The sequence below is a fragment of the Diplotaxodon limnothrissa genome, linkage group LG19 (genome assembly GCF_057381915.1).
Source record: "Diplotaxodon limnothrissa isolate DT_005_m linkage group LG19, D_limnothrissa_male_GT1.1, whole genome shotgun sequence".
NCBI lineage: Eukaryota > Metazoa > Chordata > Actinopteri > Cichliformes > Cichlidae > Diplotaxodon > Diplotaxodon limnothrissa.
Window position 1 is genome coordinate 26,653,107 of NC_140614.1, and position 19,476 is coordinate 26,672,582.

Sequence of the window (19,476 nt, forward strand, 5' to 3'; positions counted from 1 at the left end):
TACACACACAGGAGTGACTGATCATTAGACATAGGTGGGAAATGGGAAGTAGTCAAAAGGGCATTAATACTGAAACATGAACACATGAAACATGAAAAGGAATACTAAACATTAAGACCCTGAATTGGATAAGTGAATAGGAAAACAGATGAAAGGATGATACAGATATTGGCCAATTTTGTTTGTTTGCCTTCCATTTTAAAACACTTGTATTATTAAATGTTCAGAAAATCATCTGCATCAGTCTGATCAGCATTGCACCCTTGATCTTTATCATTCTGTATTTTGCTAAACAAATGAAACAAACACTAAAGTGCAAAAATGAGAAGTAGCACTAAAAGATCTATTTAAATAAAAGTTGTTTGAGTCCATCTGCATGACGGTTTATGTGGGTTCAACACCTCTTGTGCATATGTGTTGCACCATAAGTATTCATGTGGTCTTTCCTTTCTAAAGTTTAACCTCCCAGGCTCAGTGCATTTGGTTTTCCATTCACTTAACAAGGAGCAGGAGCTAACATTTTCTGCCTTTTCCATGCAGGCTTATTCACTGTGTGCCATCATCTCAACTGTGGTTTGGTGATATGAATCATCCAATAGGGCTCCGTAAGCACAAGGCTGCCCTGCTGCCTGGCTGATAAGTGGGCCACACAGAGAAGATGGAAAATACTCAGGGCATTCTCCCTCCCTCTCTCTCTCTCCCTTGCTCTGTCTCGCTCGCTCTCTTTTCTCTCCCTCGCACAGCTCCTCTTTCATTTACACTCGTCCTCTCGCACTCCTACCTCAAACTCTTTCTTTCACATCCCCTTAACGTCTCCCCGTGTCTGTGCTGTTCTTTTAAGTGATGGGGTTAAACTAGAGGAGACAGAAAACAGTGGGGCGCTCTTCAATGCTTGACGATGCTTTTTGAAGTTCTTCTTTAAAGTTGTCCCTCTCGAGCACAGTTCAATAGTAGGTGGCTGTCACCTGTTTCATCCTCGTGTCTTTGTAGTGACATGAGGCGTGTAGTGCCGTCTTTACCTTGCAGTGTCGTCATTTTTCATTACTAACATCCCTGCCCTTGTGCCTGTGTGCACAATATCGTTGACGCAAACGCCTGTGACACAATGACAATAAAGCAGCACCTCTATGTACCTGTGACTCAGAACAAAAGAGTCTGTTACCTTTCATCAGTCTGTGGTTTTCCCGTCCAGTGAGGCCGCTTTACCCATTTGTTCTCATCCGACCTTGTGTCTCGCAACACGGCTAATTTCTGCACATAATGAAACTCACTGCACTTGCTGTTTGGTCATGAGAAATTAATGAAGTGTTGCACAAATATTGTGCATTTATTCTTCTGAAAGGAATCTGCCTCCCACCAGTCTGTGCTTTGCCCTGCAGAGGGAATGAGTTAGCAGAAATATTGTGTTGAATGATTGCTTGGACATGGCTGTGTAACACTGGCTCCCTAACAGCCTAAATACCTCCATTATTTTGTCTTCTTGCTCATTTAAATTTTCAGACTAAAGTATGCATGTGTAACCCAGCGTCGCATCCCTTGTGACCAGCGGGCAGGCAGTCGGCTGGGCTATATGGCGGCGAAAAATGCTCTGTAAAAAAACCAAGCTAATTTTGTTGCCAGTGGCAGCGATGTGCAAGCTGACCTTATCAGGAGAGCCTCTGCCTTTCTGTTCCATCCTCTGTGACTCACTTACCCCGCACCCTCCATCGGGAATAGCGGCCTTGTGCATGGAAGTAGGTTTCAATAACTTCTCACTCAGGAAATTCAGAGAGAGAGAAAGAGCAAGTGAGAAAGCTAGCAACTACCTAACTCCCTTCAGTGAACAGGTGATGCAAGTTGCAGTGGCACCTTTTTCCCCATACAAATGCAAGGCAGCAAAATACCTTTCTCCCCCCAGCAAATTGCAGAAAGGTGATGGGAGATGAGCCACATTTCAGGAATTCCAAGAAGTGCAATAGCAAAGGCAATCCTGAGCTGTCAATAATTGACAAGCCTTCACCAGACATCTATCAGAAGAATTCAAGGGAGTTTTAAGGTGGTGTTGGAGATGGAGAGATGTGAGAGAGCGGTGGAGCTGAAGGCCCAGGCAAAATGATGGATCACCTACACGCTGCGGCAGCCCCGCCATGCTGAACTCACCCTCAGAATTGATGAGCCACACCTATTGTCTCCCTGTCTCCCTCTTCCTATCATATCCACAAGTCTTCCATCTCCTTCCCCTGCTTCCTGCTTCTATCCCGTATATTCTTCTCTGTCTTTCTGGTTTTTCTTATTCCAGTTCTTTCCAGCATTTTCAGTAGCTGTCTCATGCGTCACCTTTATCTCTCATTTTTGGGATTTTTCTCGGCTCAGAACGGCCCTTTGAGAGGCGATGCAACAGTAAGCACGATTGCTTTGTGTACAATAAAGCCCATGAGTGCGTCAGCTTATTTGACAGGCATCCATGCATTTTCCTGTTTTTTCTGATTATTTGATAAGGAAAAATGATAATACTCCTGAACCAAAATAACCTCCATTTGAGAAATGTCTTGGGAAATAATTTTTATACAATATACAATATCGCATATATTGCTATATTGCCTGTTTTTGGGTGCTCGACTTCACTCTGTATGTCAACATTATGAGAACCATACTAATAAGGTTAGAGGGAGCATCTCTGTTTCTCATGATGACACCTTTATAAATGACAGGAGCACAAGGCCCTGCTGCTGTTCAATCACACCTCTGCTCGGCTTGCCCGTGGGGAACTCAGCATGTGTGGTGTGCGAGCGCGTGTTTGTGCTTTACTGCCTCGGTGGTTCTAACGGCAGCCAGGTTTACGGTGAATGTAGTTGGAGCGGACAACAGCATTAGGGAGGAAACAGATCTGGAGGCAGAGTGAAGACGAAGGAGAGAAATGACAGCCTGGAGCTCATCTGACCAGCACTGCCTTGTTATGACTCTCTGATATGTGCTCCAGGGGCACACAAAACAGACACTTATTGCCTTACACCACCTCTCTCTGTTCTGTAGTCTGTTGTCTTGCAGACTCTCTTTATGGCCTCTACAGAAGGGCGGGAGGTTATCTTCTTGTGCAGTTGTCTGCCTTTTCTTTTTTTTTTCTCTGTTTATGCCAGTGTTTTAGAACAGGGATGATTTTAGGTTTGCAAAGAAGGTTTCTCACATTTTCTATAACATCAAATCCTGTTCTTATATGACTATTTTTACTTTGATTGCAAGATAAACCTAAATCACAGAATGAAGAAAAGACCAGGCTAATATTTACAATTTATCAACACATTTTCGCAGATATACAGAGTTTCTCACACATAGACGTTGCTTAAGTTGCTTAAGTGAGGATTGTATAGCTTTCCTCATAGAGTATATGTTAGGAGTCAAATTGAGATAAACAAAGTTAGTGGCTAGTTATTTTTTGTGGGTTTCCTCACAGCATGCAAAAGCTTTAGAAACACTTCTGAAAAATGGCAGAAAAGCAGCAGGCAAATAACAGGAATGACATCTGGAAGACAGCAGGTGGTAATCTCCCCACAACGCTATTCCTCTTATAGTTCTCTGTAAGCTGCTGGGAATGGTGGCCTACATCAGCAACAAAGGGGAAGGGGCTTCTGTGTTTGGCAACATTCATATGCACACATGCATATGAATGTTGACGTGAACTGTCTGCCGGTGATGATAATTGAAGAGAAAACAGGGAGGTGACTTTGAAGCTTGCAACACCTCTGCTATGAACACAGGCCACTGAATTGACTGCAGCGTCATCATTCCTGACCATAAAAGCTGCTCAGCCAGTCAATGCAGTCTGGCTTCATTCTCTCCTCGCTGGACAGTCTGAGCTATTTTTAGCCTCCCCGTGCAGCGTGGCTCAACCACTGCCGTAGCTACCTGGATATGAGGGCTTTGTCACTCCTGCAGGCTGGAGCAGCAGTGATCTTGCAAGCCTTACAGCTTCCTATTTCCTCAGCTATTTCCTCAGCTATTTCCTCAGCTGGAAAAAAGGAAAAAAAAAAAAACTCCAACAATGAAGAGAATGAGAAAACACACAAAAAAGAGAGAGAGAAGGCAAACAGATAATAGTGGTGTGTGCTTCAGAGTCTAAATGAAACAACAATCCCAGTGTTGTATTAACTTATGTGATGTGACAAGGCAGAAATAAAATTCTAATGAGGCAAGCTGACACTTTCTATTCATGAAAATGCTAAGTTAAAGCAATCCAAGCAATTATAGACTAATTGGTTTTGAATCTAATAAAAAGGAAAAGTCTCTTTATAAGGGCACTGTTGATGGGATTATTCGAAACGATAGGTAACATTTATGGTAATGTAACTGAGTTTAAACTCAAAATAACAGCCTGATAATAGGTATACATGTTTGCTGGGATTCCTTAAGACTAGTAGAGCAACGGTACTGCAGAGTGCCTTTTCTTGTGTTTTACATGCATTGTTAGTCACAGACATTTTATTTGGGTTGTCTTTTTCCTGCAGGTATACAAACCTGTGCCTATTAATCAGCATAATATTATTCAGTATTCCCTGGCATGGTAAACAAATGCTCCAAACGGATTCATTTGAAATGACTGTGCTGCAATCCCACGGTGCATTAGGGCTGTTTAAATGCACTGAGCGCTCGACGACACTCACCTGGGGTCCCTCACGGTAGTTTCTCTTTTTTGTTTCTCCAGAGTCTATTGATCCTGGCACCCACTACATCGTATTGCACGCGCAGCTTAAAGTTTGATCCACGTTGCATCATTCCTTGGTGGCAGTTTTACTGAGATACATTTGGAGTTGTAATTTTTTTATAGTCCTGCTCCGAAGCGAGAGCCAGGCAGAGGTATGTTTTCGGTGCAGTTTGGTAAATGGCCTGTATTTGTATAGCACTTTTCTAGTCCCTAAGGACTCCAAAGCGCTTTACACAACCTGTCATCCACCCATTCACACACACATTCACACACTGGTGATGGCAAGCTACATTGTAGCCACAGCTGCCCTGGGGCGCACTGACAGAGGCGAAGCTGCCGGACACTGGTGCCATCGGGCCCTCTGACCACCACCAGTAGGCAACGGGTGAAGTGTCTTGCCCAAGGACACAACTTGAGGAGGAGCTCGAACCGGGAACCTTCCGATTACAAGGCAAACTCCCAACTCTTGAGCCACGATCGCGATGATTGTCTGTCAGCAAGATTATGCAAAACCTACCAGGCTGAAATTCGTGAAGCTTGGTGAACTCATTGGCCTTGGTAAAGGATACGCTCTCCTAGTGCCCTTCTAGTATTTAAATTGAACTCAAGTCACCAACAGGCAACACTAGCGAGTGATGTAACATGAAAACTTTGAGTAGCATGTAATAGCTCGGATCCTCTTTAAAATCTGTCAAGTTGGACAGCCATCTGAGGATGTCCTGCCAAAGATAACGCATCCCAGACCCACTTTTCTGTGTGTGGGTCTCTGTGGCATAATTCAGCTCCTCCAAGAGTGGTAATCTGAGGATTAATGACATCCACACATCTGACAGTCATGTGGCAGTGTGACACAGATGGCAAGGAATGCACACAAGGGACACAGATGGGGAAAATAGTGACTCTGGCTTTCTGCCATTCATCCACTACACTGTGTTGTTGCAAAGGTGTAATATTTTAGTCTTAACTATAAACAAACAAATGCAATCAAAAAATGAACCATTCACAGGGGAGGTAATGAGATGAACATAATATATATGAAAATCAAAAAATCTGGAATCATAACACATTTTTTTTAAACCCTACAGATGTTGTTTAACAGTATTTGTTAGTTTTGTTCAGATTTGCCCATCCAATAAAAGAAAGACAGGATACATACAAACACATACATATACGGCGATCATTATTGTAAGATTTAACAAATCTAGCTGCTTCAGCTGAAATAGTCTCTTCACTCATATCACTGAGATGATGTTTGGAAGTCCCCAAAATATGTGTCACCTATGAAAACAATAATAGGCTATGAAAAAGTTCAATTTCTTGTTTCCCAGTTGTACTGTAACATGGGACTAGGGCTGGGTCGATTTCCTTCATAGCCTTATCGCCCCCCTGTGTGATCACCAGTACCCAGTGCTAGTGTTGCCAGGGAGGGGGATGTTTTTAATCTCTACCCATTATGGTAGCACTACCCACCCTCTATAATACACAGTGTGTAGCCCAAACACAAGAAAACCCACACACAGCCTGTGTGTGTGTGTGTGTGAGAGAGAAAGAGATAGAGAGAGAGAGACAGAGAGAGAAATAGAGAAAGAAAGAGAGAGACCATGGGGAGATTATTTGCCACTTTCAGCGTGATGAGAAACACGTGAGGATATACCAGCAGGAGAGCCCCATTCACATACAGAGATGAATTATTCAGCAATTCAGTCTATTGTAATTAGTGACCATAAACAGATGAATATCGAAAGACCATGTAAAGTCATAATATTAAACATGGCTTTTTTATGCTTATTTGTCTTTAGGTCTATAGTACCGCTAAGTCATTCAGCCTGTTTTTATATTGGTGTGATAAAACTCTTTACTATTCTTTCAAACACACACATTCGGTGGAACAAACTTTAGTAGTTGGGCTAAACTAGCATCTCTGTAAAGACACAGGACAGAAAGGCTGTTGTCTCTCATTTTGAGATGAGGGGAACACATCAAAGATCGCAGAGGTGTGAGCGTGTTACCGTGCGTGTCCACGCCGTTGTCACAAATGACTACAGTCAGGCATATTAAATTTCATTTTAATCTGATAATAATAATGATAATCTTAACTGAATGGATTAATGGGAAAGTTGCTGTGATTGGCCAGCTATCTGCAATCACACCAAGCATGGTCAGTCCCCAGAGATCATCATCCACTGGCACAGGTCTACATGGAAATTGTTAAAAAATAATTTTCTCTACTTGCTCTATTTTGTAGGGGTGTTGCATTTACTTACATATCTTATGTGGCGCCACCATCAATGGATCCCACAGCAATAGTGGCAGACACTCTGGCTGATGTGTTAGGAGTCCCATTGGCTTTCAGTGGCACAGTAATAGCACATATCCAATATGGAGGCAGAGAAAAGATGATCCTAACAATGCCTCTGGCAGTGCCTCTGGCTACATGGCCAATGCAGACACACACAAACGCACACACTCTCTCTGTGTTTTGCCTTCCTTGGAGGAGCAGAAAAGCAGGCACATGTGTCTCCCCGAATTACTTTAAAGAAAAGGCAGTGGGAGTGATTCTATTCTTGTAGGAGAAAACACAGTCAATTCTGATTTCATAAAACAACACTCTCACTCACTGTGCATGTCTCCTTCTGTTTAAATCTTTATTTTGCTCCTTTCTCTTAATTACCATTTTCTCTTTTCTGCCTGACCAGGTGGTGGGTCCCAGAGCTTCCAGGGTTTTTCATGAGTGCCCTGCCAAACCAAGCACATTCCGCAAATACTACGAGCGTGGGGAGCTTCCGATTGCAGTGAAACATGAAAACCGAGGGAACAGTATTGCATGGAAGGTAGGGACGCTACACTCTGATAAGAGATGACTTATCCTTGTGGTTTTCACAATCTAATGTATTGAAGCAAAGGCTGTAACGCTGTATGTCAGAAAAAAAAGATACTTTAAATAACCTTTGGGAGCAATACAAAGCTAATAGCAGCAAATTAAAGTATTGACAACCTCAGCAAGGCCATCCTTTGATAATAACCCCAACAATCTCAATTCTGGAATGAAATACAACTAAAGTCTTTTTTTTTTTTTTTTTTTGCACTGTCTAACGTTTCAAACCATCCTTGCTGTCAAATACATGTGACGGTTGAATCTGAAGACTTGATAAGTGCTGTGCAAACACCGTTTATCGTCATCATTATCGACTCGGCTGAGGTGAAGATGACAGTTTCTCACATATTCACGGGCCCAGTGTGGGCTGTTATCCTGTAGGAGGCAGTGTAGATTAGCTCACTCGAAAGGCTTCACCTGTCCCACAGCACCAGTCAGAGAATCCATCAATCACAAACTCCATAGGAACTCAGGGCAGTCGCAGCAAAAACTCAGGGAGTGACTGTGTATGCATTTGCAAGTTTATTGTATATGTGTGTTTCAACACTCCGCTCTGAACCGTTGCAGCGTGGGTAGAATTGATGCATTTTGGGTTTTTTTTTCTAATCGCCATGTTGCTTTATTTCAGCTCCCACTATGCTGCCAGCTATTCCATAACTTCACAACTGCATGCAGCCGCTATGCTTAATGGCATTTATTCATAGTAAGCAATGATAAATGAATCAAGAAAATTATGCCCCCTTCCTCTTTCTTTTTTTCCTACTTCAAAGGGAGAAGGAGAGGTGGGTGGGTGAGTGAGTGAGCTTTCTTGCTAGTTAGCTGTCTGTCTTCAGGTGAAAACACTGTAAAAGCATCTCCCTTTGAATGAATTATTTATGTAAAGTGTTCAAATGAATCTATGTGTTTGGAAAAAAAGTAATGGATTTCTTTTGTGTTTTGCCGATGAAAAAAACACTCAGTAAATGGGATGTGGTGTATGTAATTGTTGCTGTCATACTCAGTGCTGCTGTTATGCTTATTGATCCTCCCTCCCAGCACTTACACACAGCCTCATCATTTTTTAAATCCTCGGTAAGAGAAGGGTTTTCCTGGGTGCTCGTTCACACTTAGGGCTTGCACTTTGAAGCATCTTTGGCGGTTATGTTCGTTTTGGCTTTCCTGAAGTGATCTTTTAGTCCAGGACTAGCTTTAATCCATGTCTGGGAAACCTGCTGAATATGACTCATTTTAGCCAGCCTCTTGTTTACTGGAGGCAGCCCATGTTGCACTGTATGTGTGGGTATACTGTAACAAAAAGTGCAGCTATGATCGGAGTAAGTGGAGAGGGGTTGCTGCGTGTTTGCACTGAGCTGCCCTCGGGGCAGGGGTTCAAGACGGCAGCTCAGGATCAATCCCGGTCTGAAAACACAGCCCCCTAGCAAATAAAAAGTCTGGGGAAGGTAAGTAACAGAGAGAGCCTTTCGCAAAGAAAAATGACTGGTATGTTTATTTAGCTTGTGTGCCCATGTATACAGACTGTGAGCATATATGTGTATGCTGTACATATCTGCTTTTACTGTCACCTGATTAGTGTGTGCATTCAGGTCAGCAGTTCAAGCCCCCTACAAAGATTTTTTTTATGCTTATTTACCTCTGCAAAGCAGCAAACATCAACGCCACTCACTTCTCAAATTGACCACAAAATAGACAAACAGGCTTCATGCACAGCCAAACAAATCTTTGCCATCAATATCAGCATTTCGCTTGTAAAGGTGCAGACAGGTAGTTCCTTTTTTCCCTATTTCCACTTACAGTACATAGTCATAGTCTTTCTGAGCAGCAGGGTGAGCAGCATGTGTTACTGGCCTCTCAATGAATCACCAGCTACACGTTATTAACATTTCTCCTCTTACAGTGTAGTAGCCCGGCGCTGGGGCTGTAGGCAGTTGCACGAGTTAATATTCTGGTGGAAAATCAGATATGTCATAACTTACTGGCAACACATTTTGTTTCTGAAACATTGCTACGTGGCAGCGAAGAGGGGGCTATTCCCACTACTGGTTTTCCTACGTGTATAAATCCAGAATAAAACAATAACTACTCCCAGTTTTGCTCCTGTGATCAGACATTTTTGTGCGATTGTTCATCATGAACATGAAGCTTATTTGAAAAAAAATTTCAGATTTTGCCTTTAACCTCTTCTTCTTTGTTGTTTTAGTTTGTTTGTTTGTTGTTGTTGTTTTTACATTTTTATTAGAACTTGGATTTTCCCTATTTAGCCAGCTAATTAGAGTACTTTTATGCTACAACAATGCATGTGACTCCTTTGACAGTTAGAAATCAGAGAGGAGACTCTAACTTACTTTTTACACATGGTTGTGAAATAAAGCAGGTTGGTGTTTTTGACTTTTGGAAACTTCTTTACTGTTAACTGTGAAATGTCAGACCAGAATTCACTCATGCTTTCCTTTTAGTCGGTTCAAGTACCGCTAAAAGAATGTCTCTTTCACTCACGAAATGCTTTCTTCAAGAGTGACTCAATAGATAAAACTCTCCTCCACATCTCGCTGGGCGGGCAGTGTGGAATTGTGAGCACTGCTGTGCATAACTGCAGATTATAGCGTTCACTCACAGGGGAATGGGCTCCAAACCAACCAAATAATTTAACAGGTCTTCATATAAATTAATGTTCATATTTTAAAAAGTGTGTAATTGGGTTTTTAAGGAGTAGTTGGTTGGTAACTGAAGAACAAAACTTCTTATAAATGCGTGGAAATTATTAGGCACGGGTGATCCATTATGATCACAGAGACGTGTGGCTTTGTGACTGTATGTGTAGCTTGCCGGTGTATGTATGGCTTTATAATGTGTGGTTGAGTCTATATGTTCAGGGGGAAAGCAAGTGAACCAAATGTCAAGGGCAAGTTGAAAAAGGGAAGGTTGTATCTGAAAGGTAATTTGGCTCTCCAGAGGTAAAAGCCTCAGCTGTAATGGGGCGCTCAGGTAAAAGCTTTACACGTATGGGGAACATGTGCGGCAGGTAGATAAGAGAGTGTCGAGCGAGTTCCTATCCCTGTCTATGTGTTTTTGTGTGCCTGTGTGTTTGTGTGCCGTGTTTTGTGTGTGTGTGTGTGTGTGTGTGTGTGTGCATGAGTGCTTGTATGGTTTGTGCTTGTATTTGGCCACTGCCATAACGTAGCAGCCAAAGGCCTGGAACAGCAGTGTAATCTACAGCGATCCCTGGTGCCAAAAAGAGAGCGACAGAGAAAGAGAGGGAACAGAGAGAGGGAGACAAAGAGAGAGAGAGAGAGAGCTCCACAGGGACTCAGCAATCAGGAGACATGGCAGCCGTTTGGCTCTCAGTTATAATGGATGAGTTGAGGTCTTCCCGCGTTCCCTGCGGGGCTTGGTTTGACTCCCCATCTCTACCCTCCGCTGTGCTCTGCAGGCTTACAGGCAGACATCGTGGCACTCAGATACATGCACACGCGTTCACCTCACATGTACTATAAACCCCCTAAACAGACTTGTATATTTCATTTCATTGATTGCTTATCTGTTTTATCTTGTCCCTTGATCTTATGTTCAGCTCTGTGTTTCTCTTGTATGCTTCCAGGTTGTTGTTTTATTTTCCTTTTTTTTTTTTTTTAAATCATGCTTGTCAGCCCCCTCCCCTCTCCCAGCCCATCTACTTTATCTATTCCCTTTTGTCCAAGGCCTGTTTAGGGGCAGCAGGAAAAAGCCATTTTATAAAAATATCAATGCAAACCGGATTTCTGCTCGTCCTCCGCCACCACACTGACTTTGGCCAGTATAAGGGGGCGCAGAGATGCTGGTGGTGGGTATGGGGAGGGGACAATCAATTAATCTGATCAAGCGCTTTAGGAAATGGAGAGCGTAAGCGCTCCTAGGGGACGGATATCCATCTCCTTGGGATGATTGAATTACGCACAGAGTGAGAGTTGGAGAAGAGGGAGGGCTGGAGAAATGAGGTGGTTAGGGTGACCGAGGATGAGGGTGCATGTGCTTGAGAGATGCAGTGGGAGTGCGCGCTTGATACAAATGAAAGATAGACAGAGAATGAAAAAAGAGCACGGGAAAAAGAGTGGGGTGCACGAGAGATGAGGTCATTGCAGATACAGCAGTGGAAAGGAGCCTTCCTCCCTGCACATCCTCTTTTTATACCATCTAACTATTTGCATTTTTATGTGTCATACCCTATAGTTGATGACCCCCTCTTTTTGACAGCTGTATTACATATTATCGGTGTATTCTTGTTCTTGGCAGTCAATTTAGTAAACTACTGCTTTCGAGTGATTTTTCACTTATTTAATAGCAAAGTGAAACACAGTCTGCGTGTGCACCAGCAGTAAGGTTATGGCATTTGTTCCACTGTCTCGCACCTAAATTAGCTATTACATGATTCATAGTTTTCATGTCTCAGATTATCATTGACAGAAGGTTACTGTAGCATGATGCTAAAATTATCCACTGAAGTTTTATTCAGACATTAGAAACCTTAAAGTAACCCATCTAAGAGCAAATACTTTTCCCAGCCAGAAGTACGGCAGCAAAGCACTTCCCCAACAGCTGTTTCATAAATAAGCTTCAGCAAGTGGGCTTTTCCATTGTTTTTTAAGATGCACATTATGGTGCAACATCTTGCTTGGAAATACTGCTCCTTTTGCAGAAAATGACCTTCTCTTTAATTTTGGTGAATACATACCATACCTCCCTTTCTGCTCCTTGGCAATGATGTCTTATCTGCTGTGGGCACTAGAGCTTTGTCAGGGAACCTTTGAATAGACAGAATAAAATGGGGTTAACCATGCGTTTTCTACAGCTCCCTGGCTGAAAGCTGGATACTCTGGGGGGATAGTTCTGTGTCATAAGGAAAGAGATGAAACACAATAAGAGGAGAGAATATGAACAAGCCCCCCTGGGCTTTCACTGAGAGAAGAGAGAAGAGAGAAAGAGGGAGTTTAGATTAGAGAAGTGGAAAAAGCAGCATGCATCCTCGCTGAAAAATGAGAGACGAGAAGAGAAAGGAGGAGTAGATGAAGGAGGTGGAAGGAAAAGGCCTCCAACCAACAACGCTGGCTAACCATCAAGATGTGCATGGGCTGCCTCCCTGGAGGGAAAGAATTGCCGAATGACTGCTGGGAAGAAGCCCGATGAGCTGCACCACTTCCATGCTGCTGGTGTGACTGCAGGAATGAGGGGAACTGTTGGAATGGAGGCATCCAGTAGAGAGAGAGCTTGTCTGTGGATCTTGAACTGCTACACCGCCTGCCGCCCTGAGCCATTACTCATAGCAGACGAACGCCGCGTGAAGCTGATGATGGTTGTTTAGCCTGTGGGCCTTCCACTCTTGCTGTGATACGAGACAATAGGAAAAATGAATTTTGGGAGAAAATGGTGGATCATTGGAGATACTTTTATTTCAGAAGATGACTTACAATATGACTCAGTATAAAGCTGTTTAGCTCTTTGGTCCTTCCTCTGAGTCCTGTAGACTCAGAGGTATGGCCATGCAAATGTAAGCCAAAATATTAAGGAGAAAAACATTGTTTTTAGATGCACTGTTTAATTTTGGGCTATAAAATTAAAGAAATCCAAAATTCACATGTGTATTATATTTTACTGGGCTTTGTCTGTTGAGCTTTTTCAGTTCACAAATGTCAGTGCATAATTTGCCTACAGTTGACTGGTGACCTGTCAGCTGGGAAGGGCTCCAGCTCTCCTGAGACCCTAAATTAAGTAGCTAAGAAAATTGCTGGATTGTACATATTTAATAAGTTACTATTTGCATGGTTAGACATAAATATTTAGAAATCATGCAATGCAAGAAATTATCTGGAGATGTTTCATAGTGATGTTTGTTATTCATTTTTTTTAGTTTCCAGTGAAATTATACATTTTAACAATACATATCTCTAAAGGATGTCATCTCAAAATGTATTTTTTCTCAGACTCTGAGCCACAAATGTCCACTTCAGCACCACTTACTCTAAACTCTCCAGTTTTATACCCATTTATATTCCCACAGTTTTTACAGAGAGGCTTGTTGCATACTGTTCATCACCTTATTTATAACACGTTTGATTTCTAAGTGATAAACGCTATTTCCAAAATTTCCTCTGTAAAAGCATTCAGCTTAATGTGTCAACAAAACTGAACAGTGTTTTTTAACCTGGTTTTATGTAATTTTCTGGTTTCTATTCCTGAAATGTATGCACTTTTGGACAAATTTATGTGGACAATGTCACAATTGCAAATACTGCAAACACTTTGCAAATATTTTTACAAATACTTTCAAAAATCCTTTCTGATTATGTCTTAGAGTGGCTCGATCAACTTCTAATTCATTTTTGTGATCTTTGGAGTCACTGAGAATCTCTTCCCCTTTGGCCCACTGCTCGTTTCCTCGTCTCCAAGCTAACATCATCCCTGTGGACACCCTATTGATCCCGGCCCTGCTACTGTCTTCCCCCCTAGCCTCCCATGCCTCCAGCACCAGATGCAACCCCACACAGCTGGCTTCCCTGTGCAGATGGTGACTAAAACAAATGCCCACGCACTCTCTTAGGGAAACATAGGATTGTGATTCCTTCTAGACAGATGGGAAGAGCCATGGATAGCTTGGGGTAAAGACGGGAGAGGGAGGTGATAGATGACATCACAGTGAAGTGAGGGAAGGAGATTGTGGTACGGGCAGGGTGGCTACCAAATTAGACAGAGACAGAGGACAAGACAGAGAGGGACATGGTGTGTCTGCCAAGGCTACAAATCATGTCCCCGAATGCAGCACCGGCACCGTTACCCCTCCCTCCCACAAAATAAGCCAGAGATCTATTGATTGGCACTCGTATTTGCTAGCGGGCTCCAGCTCAAAATGGAGCCTTTAATTAACTTAATGGACCGGCTGCAGCTGTGTGCGAGCCAGTAAGGGAGGAATAGAAATAGATAGATTAGGGTAGAGAGGGAGTGTGAGCCAGCATAAAGAATAAGTGGGGTTAACTGCAGACCCCTTCTATAATCAGTCAGGCGGGCCAGGACAGAGAAGAAGGTAAGACTGAAGGGACCAATGTCCTCCCCGTTCCTCAGTGTCCACCTTTCCTTTTTGGTGCTGATTTTCTTCGCCATTCTTCCAGTAGCGATGTCTACGACAATATGACATTTCCCCATTCAGACTGACCGCCAACAGTACTGGCATGTCTGTGTTAGTCAGATATAGCCTTTACACTCAGACCCTTCGCTGCCTGCTTGAAGTCAGGAATGACCTCGAAATGTTAGCCCCCTTCCTGCCAAGCCCATATTTCTGCACACACGCTGCCCACTCTGTTCAACCCACCCCTCTCTTCCTCCCGCTCTCCCCTGCACCATTCTTATTCCTGTCCACTCATCCATTCTGTCAAAGGTTAATTGGTTTGGAAATGATTCGATTCATTCTCAACGTTAATGCTGTTATCATGCTTTTGTTTGAAAAAAAAAAAAAAGAAAAGAGAAAGAAAAACTACCCCCCACATGCACTTAAGCCTAATTTAAAATAAAGGGGGGAAAGGAAAAAAAAAATCCAATTTAATTTTTTTTCTTACTCTAGCTCTGGCTTGTCCCCACAAGTCTTTTCCTTTAAATTATGGCAGAATTTCATTACCTTGAAAGCTTTTCTGCCTCCTCCCTCTCCTCCCCTCCCTGTCTCCAATACTTTGAATGGATCAGGACTAATGTCTTTCTTGTAACCTCAAGGTCGGAATATTTGGATCCATGGAAGCGCTCAAGGGTCTCTGTGATTAATGCACTGTACAAAGTACCTTGGAATAATGCGGTGGCTGATGACTGTGCAGAGTGATCCGTATACACACACGCCTACATCTGCTGGAGGTAGTTGTAGATAGAGGTGCCCCTGTCAGTGCCCTTGATGTGGATCACAGGAGGCATTGATATTCAAATAGGGTTACCTAGAGGCCTTCTCTCAGTTCCCCTGAACAGTGCCATATAGTACTTGCTCCCCCAAAGAGCGTCCTGCTTTTCTCTCTGTAGTGTTGGAGCTTTTCTTACATGGGCTTTGTTGGGCATAACCAGGATCTCTTCCCTCAGAGCTGCTTATAAGGATGACAGATTTTTACTGGGGCCACCTCATTCTCAGTGTAGTCCCTGTATACGAAAGTCATTTTGGGGCCTCAACAGCAGTGATTTCAAAATTCATTTAACTATTACCTATCAGAAAATTAATTAGACATCTAAATGTCAAGAAGATAATGTTTTTCCTACACTTGTATTTACAATAAAACAGCCAGGGCCTGATTACTGCTTTGGTGTTGATGGGTTTTTTCTTCATTTTTTTTTTTGCTGACGCAGCTGCGATGTCTGATAAAAATGTGATTTTCTCTGTTTCCATGGCCACCTTGCAGAGGTCTTCACAGTGGCTGCTGTGCATGCTGTCCACGCCCTATTGATCAGAGAAACAGAGGCCTGTGTATTGAAGTTGTTTACAGGGCTGCAGATGCTATCTCCACTTCTGTTAATTATTTACATTCGGTTCCACAAATCTGATCAATAGTTAATTGAGCCAGCGGGAGTTGTCTGGGAGAAAAACAGAAACTTTGCGGAACCGAGGGACACAATCGCCAGTGCTGTAATGTAAAGGCCCTTTGTTTTCCCTCATAGTTTTAAGGACAGTATTACACAAGATTTGGATTTACTATATGCTTCTATATGCTCTGATCTAGCCTTCACTGCCTTAAAGCAGAAATAATTCTAAATGGCAGCGTTTTAAGGGAGTAGAGGACTCGTGGCCATTCTCTTGATTTAACTGCCATTTAAATTGGCAAGTGCAAGAAGATGGCTTTACCCTTTGTCTTTTGTGGACTTTTTTCTGGAAGTGACACCTGAAACCCACAAGCACACTTTAGTAAAGTGTGCATAAAACATAGTATATCCTACAAGTCTTCATACCTTAAAAAGCTTCTTTGCAAATACAATATATGGGGGGAAAAAAGCACTGGGCCACCTGCACATGACACCTACAGAAGCTGCTCCCCATGAAACTTTATGCACCATGCGCCTCAGGACTCAGCGACCCTGCTCTGTTACTTTATGCAGTCTTCATGGCTGAGTTGCTGTGGTTCCAAGCCTCCTTCCACTTTGCATTAATGCCAGTTACAGTTGATTGCGGAATATATAGGAGGGCAAAGATTTCACAAATGGATTTATTCAAATGGTGGCCTCCTATTACAATACCGAGCTTGAATTAATTGAGCTCTTTAGAATGACCCATTCTGTCACACGTGTGGAGACATAGGCTTAATTTTATACCCACTGTGCCAGTGGGACTGAAAGCAGGTTGCATAGCACCCTGCATTTGGAACACATTTTGCGCTTTTATATGAAAAAAATATTATTTGTTGACTTCAACAGCGGTAAAGTCAATAACATGTTCATCAACTGTTAATCAGAGACCAGAGCTTTTAATTCCTTAGATATTTCAGAGTTTGATCAATTTAAACTCTAGTCAGAATGCTCATTAAACAAAATTCATGTTCTTGCAATTTGTAGATCATGATTTGGAGATTCATATTCATACTCAAGTTCAACCAATATTGTGGGGATCACAAAATGGAAATTAGAGCATCTTGAGCTCTGACATGGTAAAAGACATACATTTGAAAACAGCATTATATATTTAGTCATGGTGAACTTCAACAAATGTTGGGCTTTTTATGTCAAACAGGAGCAATTTTCCTGTGAGCTTTGGGCAGTAATTTTATCTATGAAGATACCGCTTAGCAGCCAAAATGTAGGATTACTGTAGAAAAGTGGGGAAAGGCAGTGAATGTAAGCTAAATGGGGTTCAACAAACCGTTGCACGCATTACTGCAGAAGTGGTGCAGAACATTCTGGCTTTAATTGTAGAAGACAAAGTAGCAGCAGTTATTTGTATTTAAAACACGCGAGAATACATCTCTGTCAGTCTCAGAGGAGACTTAATTTAGGAATTTAGCACACAGCTTATCCAACATTATCCATCCGTCATGAAACTGTGGTGCCAAATCATAACAATTTTTAAATATTGTTTGCAGAGTCATTAAAGTTGTGCTCCACACACATGTTCAAAAATTCAGAAATTCTCTAATGGGTATCTCACATGGTTTACGCAAAAAAATAAAAGAAAGTCTAATTAGTAAATGTATTTTTATATTTTCTAATTAGCAGATTTATTTTTATATTTGCTAATCTGAAAAACTTAATGCCCTATAATAATATAGGACATGTTTTTCATTTTTGAAATGCATAAGGGGAGAAATGCCTTAGGTCTTTCGGAAGTTGTTATTGTCCACAAACATTGTTCGCACTCTTTTCTCCTTTTCTTTGTTGACAGGAAAGCTCTGAAGCCTAATATCGCTTCTCTTGATTCCTGTGGACTGAAAATTGCAATCAAAGGCAGCATAGTGTGGCGTTCTTTGACTGTGGACTGTTAGAAATAATAGCTCTGGGGTGCAACCAATTCACATCATTGACCTGGAGTGTACGGTGCATGCAAAGTCATGGCAAAATTCAAGGGTCAAAATATTTATTCAGTCTTGAGAATTTTTAATGCTACAATTTTTTTTTTACAATGTTCCCTAGTAGGAGAAAACATTTATAGTGTATTAAGACACAAAAGCAAAAATAGTTTCTTTTAAAATCTTGATTTTTTTTTAAATGACCACAGAGAAATTTCACATTTTATTCATGAAAAAAACTCTGTACCTTAATCATACAGTAATACAAATAGAAGAAGACTTCTTTCAACAGGAGGATGAGATGGGAGTGGGGGGTTAAAACTTAATGTCTTCTCCACGCTATTCGAACTATTGCCTCAAATTGGCGATATTTCCAGCTGCATGTGCATTAACTTTCAAAGAGGCAGTCTGCATGAAATCATCATTCCTTGAAAATACCGCTTACCTTTTTTCTCCGAAAATATTTTGGGCATGATGTTTAACTTATGCTATATCCGTACAGCGTCGAGCACCACAGCAGACAATCAGTAATACTGACATACTCAAAGGAAATAAGTGCACAAAGAACTGTTGGTTCACTCGACTGTTAAGGGCTCTGTTATTTAGATCAGAAGCAGATGCAGCTGAATTCATGTATGCGTGTAAATGTAACTTGTGTGTCTGTCTGAGTGAGTGAGTGACAGGAACTGATTAAGGTATGCAGTGGCAGCTCCGTTTTAGTAATCTGTCCCACCATACCTCAGGGAACGAACACTATGCGCCAGGATCTGGCTGTTAAAGTTGCGAGGCATATAATGCATTATGAGGAGAAATTCATCTCATTGTTTCTGTGCCCGTTTACCAGTTTGAGCTGCACGTATGCCATTGTTAACTGACAAACATGTCAATGACTAATCTCCCCGGGTGTTCGACCACCGCACCTTGTATTGGCTTTGGCGTCTCCTTATCTCGCTTCTGTTTCCAGCCTGTCACTGATAAGAGGGAATGGAGGGAGCAGAAGCTGGGTAAAGAAGAAAAATGAGAAGAAAAAGAGAGGTGTAGTAAAAAAGGTAACCGAGAAAGGCAGAAATAGAGGAAGAAATAGGGCATGATTAAGGAGAAGGGTCTCTGTGGTGACACCCTCCCCACCCCCTCCTCTGTTTTGTGCTATATAAGTTGTTGTCATTGTCATTTTTTTCCTGGGAGCAGATAAACACCATATCTGTTTTGTCCTCATCTACCTGGGCTACAATATTGTAAGCAAATCTTGAGAGAAAATACACACTGAGCATTCAGCCGTCCTCGGGCGTCTTTCGGGTTGTCAATTTTATTCTGATTATGTGTGTGTGTGTGTAACTAAAGTGCAACCACACACCCTCACAAAACACACTCCAGTCTATATTTCTTAGCGAAAGTGGGAAGGTTCGGTAATTTGTGTTCAGATGGATGAGCAATTGAAG

The 19,476-nt window shown here is 42.1% G+C and overlaps 1 protein-coding gene across 2 annotated transcripts in view; it reads left to right on the plus strand.

The window, feature by feature from the left end:
- The window catches only part of pacrg (PARK2 co-regulated), a 164,582-nt gene that overhangs the window by 24,028 nt on the left and 121,078 nt on the right, over window positions 1-19,476 (plus strand). For both annotated transcript variants that reach the window (XM_085343263.1, XM_085343264.1), the window contains exon 2: window positions 7,375-7,509. In XM_085343263.1, the coding sequence (XP_085199389.1) occupies window positions 7,375-7,509 (135 nt within the window). The remainder of the gene's footprint in view (window positions 1-7,374; window positions 7,510-19,476) is intronic.